Source organism: Plasmodium sp. gorilla clade G2, assembly GCF_900097015.1.
Source record: "Plasmodium sp. gorilla clade G2 genome assembly, chromosome: 13".
Lineage (NCBI taxonomy): Eukaryota > Apicomplexa > Aconoidasida > Haemosporida > Plasmodiidae > Plasmodium > Plasmodium adleri (nom. inval.).
In genome coordinates this window covers 1,000,001-1,006,620 of record NC_041705.1, presented here as the reverse complement: position 1 = coordinate 1,006,620, position 6,620 = coordinate 1,000,001, and the positions used below count along the sequence as shown (strand labels likewise).

Here is a 6,620-nt window from a genome sequence, read left to right as displayed (position 1 = left end):
ATATTTTATTTATAGTGATAACTATATATATTATTGTTAAAAGGGAAATATAAATACTTTCCCAACATTTATATAAAATATATTATACTATATAAAAATATATAAAATATATATTATATATATATATTTATATGATATATTTTTATTTTATAACAAAAAAAAAAAAAAAAAAAAGTATTGCGCATATATGTGTATACTTACATATGCAAATATATTATATACATTTGAATTACCTCTTTTTTGATGATTTAAAAAAAAAATTTTAATTATACAAGTTTATTATTATGAGCATATTTTATTTAATTAAAATTTTAATATATATAAATGTGTATTTTTATTTTTCCATTATTGTAACATCGTAATTATAGACAAGGTTTTAATTAAAAAAGAAAAAGAAAAAAAAATGAACTTCTATCGTATGAATATTCATTTTAATGTTATGTATATGTTAAAATAATTAATATGCATTCAGAATGATTAAAAAATATATTTAAAAAGACATGATAATATATATATATTATATTATCAATAAATTGAACATACATATCTTGAGTAAATAAATAAATTATATAAAGATAAAATTAAGTAAAATGGTTAATAATAATTATTTTATAAGCTATTAAAAATACATATTAATTTCCTTATTTTCTCATTTATGTTATTATTTTTTATATATATATAATAATATATAGAATATAAGAGTAAAAAAAAAAAAAAAAAAAAAAAAAAAAAAAAAGATTTATATATGAGAGTAGTATAAATAAATAAATATATATATATGATATATTTTCCATATAATTATACATATATATATATATATATATTTTTATATATTATCCATTTTGTACATTTAATAAAATTAAATATAACAAAATATAGAATAATTGAAAAGATGAGTTCCAAAGGTAATAAGAATGATATATTAAATAATAATGAAGAAAAGAGAAATACTTCTTTTTTGAATGCCTATGAAAATACGAACATTTCGAAGGACAATTCTGCAGAAGAAATAGCAAAAAAATATTTAAGGAATAAAGTGAGTTATAAAACTATAAATAAAAATAATTATAATATAAATATAAATAATGATTATTATGATAATAAAAATATAAGTGAGTGTAATAATAATATACCTAATGATAATACATCATATTATTTAAATAATAAAAATGAAAATATGAATTTAAATTATGTTGGAGAAAAAAATATTGAAAAGAAAAATGATTATATGTATAAAAATTTATTTTTAAATACAAGTAAAATAACTAAACTAATTAATTCTTGTAATACTTCTATGAACCCTATAGAGACAAAGAAATTGTATCAATCCAAAGAAGAGGAAGGATATAATAATTATATAAAAAATCAGGAAAAAAATAATGTAGTAAATACTATTGATGATTTATTAAATAAATACACAAACAATAGTAGTATTAGAAAAAATGATGATAATTTAGGTTATTTTAAATATAGTATGAATAAACCATATATGTTAGATACAAAAAAGGAGATAACAAATAAATTAGTGTTTGACGATACCTCTGAAAGGAGAAGAACAAAATATACTATGAATGATAATATACAAAATAAAGATAATAATAGCATCATCACCAACAATAATAATAATAATAATAATAATAATAATAATAAAAATAATAAAAATATTAATAATATTAATAATTGCAGTAATTATGATAGACGCAATTTATATGAAACACAAAGTCATGGTAAAAAAAAAAATTTGATCCAACGAAATAAAAACTATGTTCATTATTTGAGCAAACGAAATAGTATCTTAAAAAATGAAATACTAGTAAAGAAAGATTTAAAAAAAAAAAAAATGAGTGTTTCTGCATATGCAGAGAATTCTTTTATAAAGAATAAACTTAAAGAAGATAGATATAAAAGAAATAACTTTTTTTTTTTTGATATGAATTCTATGTATGAAGAAGGAAAAAATAAAGAAGTAGACTTAATTAACAACATGAGTATATTTAATAACAAAAAGGAAATGACTTCTGAAAATAAACAAACTTATAATCATAATGAAAATAATAAACCTGTTATTAATAATATGAACACTTTTGATAATGATACTAATAAAATTATAAACAATTCCATTATTTATAAAAGTAATAAAAGATTTGAACATTCAAGAAATTCAAATGATAATAGTTTATTTGATATCAGTTTTTTAAAATCTACTTATTCAGATTCTAGCAAAATTATTGATTCCCCTTTAAGTTATCAACAAGACAATATGAGCATTTTCAATATAAGTATTAATAAAATTAAAAATGAAGAATGTTTTATAAATGGTTTTGATACTTCAGATTTACATTCAAAAAATGCTGATAATGTAATTCATTACAAACATTCAAATAATAAAAATATGGTAGATGTTACAAACGTGTCTAGTGACTCTACCTTAGAATCTAAAAATAAAACGTCAGACACATATTCAAACATATATAATTATAAAAACAATAGTAAGACACAAAGAGCAGATAATGATATATCTATAAATAGGCAAATATCTTCAGTATTAATAAATACTAATAGAGTTGATAATAAAAAAGGAGACTATATAAATAATACAAATAAAATAATTACTAGTGGTAACAATAATGATGGTCATAAAATTCGAAACAATACTTATAATTTAAAATACAACACAAATTATAATAATATTAATAATGATATAAATGAAACTTACAACAAACATATTATAAATAAGAAGGAAGGATATAGTGATTATTTAATAAACACACGCAATAATTATAGTTTAAATGATATTAATAAGCAATATGCGAAAAAAAATTATAAAGAAAATGAAAATTTATCTGAGGATATTAACAATAATAATATGAATCGATATTTTGAATGTAAGAAAAATGAAGATATAATAAAAGAAAACATCATCAACAACAATAACAACAACAACAATAACAAAAATAATAATAGTAGTAATAATATGATTGGTGGTGATAAAAATAAAGATGCCAAATTATTTCCTTTATATTTTTCTGATAACAAACTAAATATTATATATAATGATAGAGTAGAAAAACGTTACATGATCAATAGTAATAATAATTTCTTTTCAAGCGACAAGAAAAAAACAACAAGTAACTCAAACAATGATGATAACAAAATGAAATGTTATAATAATAATAATAATAATAATAATTATAATAATTATGATAAAGGTATAAATATTTATAATTGTAAAAATCAAAATATAGATGGAGAACAGGATAAAAAAAACAACTTGCATAACATGAATACTAGTCATATTAAACATGGATATTTAAATATAGATAAAGAACATATGAACGAATTAAATAATATTAATAATTATGAAGATTATTATAAATATATAAAAGAATTTTTAAATTATATACCTATAACTATTAAAAATATAAATATTTTATTAGCTTTATCTTTATATTTTTTAAATTTTAACATAAATAATAATTCCACAGAAAATAAAATATCAGATAATTTATTAGCAGAATTATTAAATAAATTTTTATTTTGTCTTAATTTAAAAACATGCTTACTTAAAGAAAATAAAATAAATAATGGTTCAGATAAATATTATTACATACAAATAAAAGAAAATGATATTAAGAATAATGAATTGTGTGATGAAAACAAGGACGAAAAAAAAAAAGAAAAAAAAAAAGAAAAAAAAAGTGAACAACATAATAATGTAAATGATATAAAAAGTGTGAAGGATATAAAATATGTGAATGATATAAAACGTGTGGATGATATAAAACGTATGAATGATATAAAACATGTGAATGATATTAACCATGTGAATGATATTAACCATGTGAATGATATTAACCATGTGAATGATATTAACCATTTTAATGACCAAAATAATCCCAATTTGAATGCTGAAAATGAGAATTCCATTAGTAATAATAATAACAACTCTTTTATTACCTTTTATAATAAACGAATAATACAAATTAAACATGAAGAGATACCTAAGAATATATTAGAAAAAAATATTGATGATAAGGATCACAATTTTATAACAAATAAATATGATAATAAAAAAAAATTTTTTGTTTTTAATAAAGATATGAAACTAATAAGTTTAATAGATATATATAAAATATCATGGAGTTTGTGTGTATTAAAAAAGAATGAAATATTTATTGATCTTTTAAGAATATTATATAAAGAGATTGAATATATGGATGTAGATAAAGATTTCATCTTTTGTGTGATGTATCTTTTTCAATATTGTAATATAATTGAAATAAAAGAATGTGAAATAAATATAAATAAGAATATGTTTCTAAATATAAATGATAATAATAATGAAAATATGTGTATGTATTTACATTTATTATATATATGTTCATTATATAATGAAAATATTTTATATAATAATTATCATAAAAAAAATATTGAAAAAATTATTCTCTGTTTTTATGATATTTTGGAATATTTAAATTTATATACATGTACTCATATATTATGTGTATTAGCATATTTAAATATAAAAAATGATGAGCATCCATATTTTTTTAATAAAATATTAAATGTATTTAGACATAACATAAAAAAATTAAATAAAAGTGTATTATTAGTAAATATATTATGGTCTTTATGTTTGATTGAAGTACCATGTTCAGAATTCTTAAAAGATATAAGTGAATATATTATAAATATTCTACATAATATTCCTCTAAATGATTTTATAACAATATCATGTTGTTTCGCTTGTCAAAAAATGATACTAATAAATAAATATTGGATGAATGTAAAAAAAACAAAAGAACCAAATATATTACATAAATATATTATGAACATTTCTCAAGAAACTATAAATGAATATAAACAATATGAAAATGATATAGATACATTTTATAAACAAAAGAAATTATATCCATATTATTTTTATAGAAAACCTATATGCCATTCTATCATTTTTAAAATATTAGCTTATAATTTTTTACATTACGAACAGATAAATAAAAAAAAACATCAAGACCAAAAAAATTATAAAATAAATCCTGATGAAAATAAAAATCAAGTAGATGGTTATAAAAAAGGAACAACTAATAGAAGTCTAAGTGTAGAAAATAGAAATGAAAAACAGAATACAACAAATAAAAATGTTGCTCTTCATAATTCGAGATTTAATAGTTCAAATGTTTATGGAAATATAAAAAGTGTAAGAATACAAAATTACAACCTTCAAGATAATGATGTTATAAAAAATGATATACAGGATGAATTTATAAAAAATAATAATTATTTATCAACTAATAAACAACAACAAGTAGATTTCTCAACACCATGCGAAGAACTTTATTGTAATAAAAAAATAAATGAAGAACATAATAGAAATACAAACATAGATAATGATTGTAATCATACTTATTCATATACACAAAATAATCTTACAAATTCTATTAAAAGTGAGTGGAAAAATAATATATATAAAAAAAGAAATTTAAAAAAAATTAAAGAATATTATAATATATATGATAATAAAAATAATAATTATGATTTTCTTCTTAACTCATATGAACGTATCTTATTTACAAATTTAATAGAAGATTGTTGTAATAACATGGATAAAATAAACTCTATACTTTTGATAGAACTTTTATATACTCTATGTATCCTACATATAGACAAATCAAAAATTGTTAATGTCATTGAAAAGAATATGAACAAGAAAATATTTTATGAGCATTATGAAAAGTTTGTTGACAAGATAAAAAAAAAAAAATTATCCACTATAAATAAAAATATAAATAAAAATATAAATAAAAATATAAATGATATAAATATGAACGATACAGATAAAAATGTCAACATAGAAAAAGAAATGAAAAATGAAAAAGATGATGTTATTATCCTATATTATATATATAATAAATTTATAAAAGAAAATTCGGAGTTTATTAATAAAAATGATTTAGATGATAATTTTTGTTTAGTTGTGAATAATATTTATTTATGTAAATATATAAATGATGATATTTTTTTAAAAATTATTAAAATGGATAAGGACACAACAACAAGCAAGACAAATAAGGATGATATTACAAGTACGACAAATAATAACAACAATGATAATAATAATAATAATAATAATAATAATAATATTATTAATAATAATAATAATTACTATAATTATAGCACCTTTTATAAATTAAAAAATATATTTTGTGGTGGGTCCTTTAAAAAGAATCATATATTAAATAAAGATATGAATCATAATAAGAAACATACACAAAGTAATGAAATTGAACTATCAAAAAATAAAAAAAATGATATAACTAATAAAATAAAGGATGATAATCATAATTATTTTATATCTGAAAAAGAAGGTAATAATAATAATATAAATAATATAAATAATAATAATATAAATAATGAAGATAATTATAAACATATACATATGTATGATAAAAGAGATAACAATGTTCATAATGATATATATAATATATGTAATAAACAATATGATTCAAGTGACAAAAATATTTATCAAAATAAACATTTTAGTTTATATAATAATAAAAATACACATACAAATTATTCACAAAATAATAACTACATATCAAATGAAAAGATTAATATAT

General features: G+C 17.4%; 1 protein-coding gene across 1 annotated transcript in view; it reads left to right on the top strand.

Annotated features, from left to right (window-relative positions):
- Window positions 1-892: 892 nt before the first annotated feature.
- The window catches only part of PADL01_1325400 (conserved Plasmodium protein, unknown function), a gene marked incomplete at both ends in the record, with an annotated part of 6,270 nt that continues 542 nt past the window's right edge, over window positions 893-6,620 (top strand). Inside the window, one exon of the mRNA XM_028683801.1 lies at window positions 893-6,620. This exon is cut by the window's right edge and continues 542 nt beyond it. Coding sequence (XP_028539943.1) covers window positions 893-6,620 — 5,728 coding nt within the window.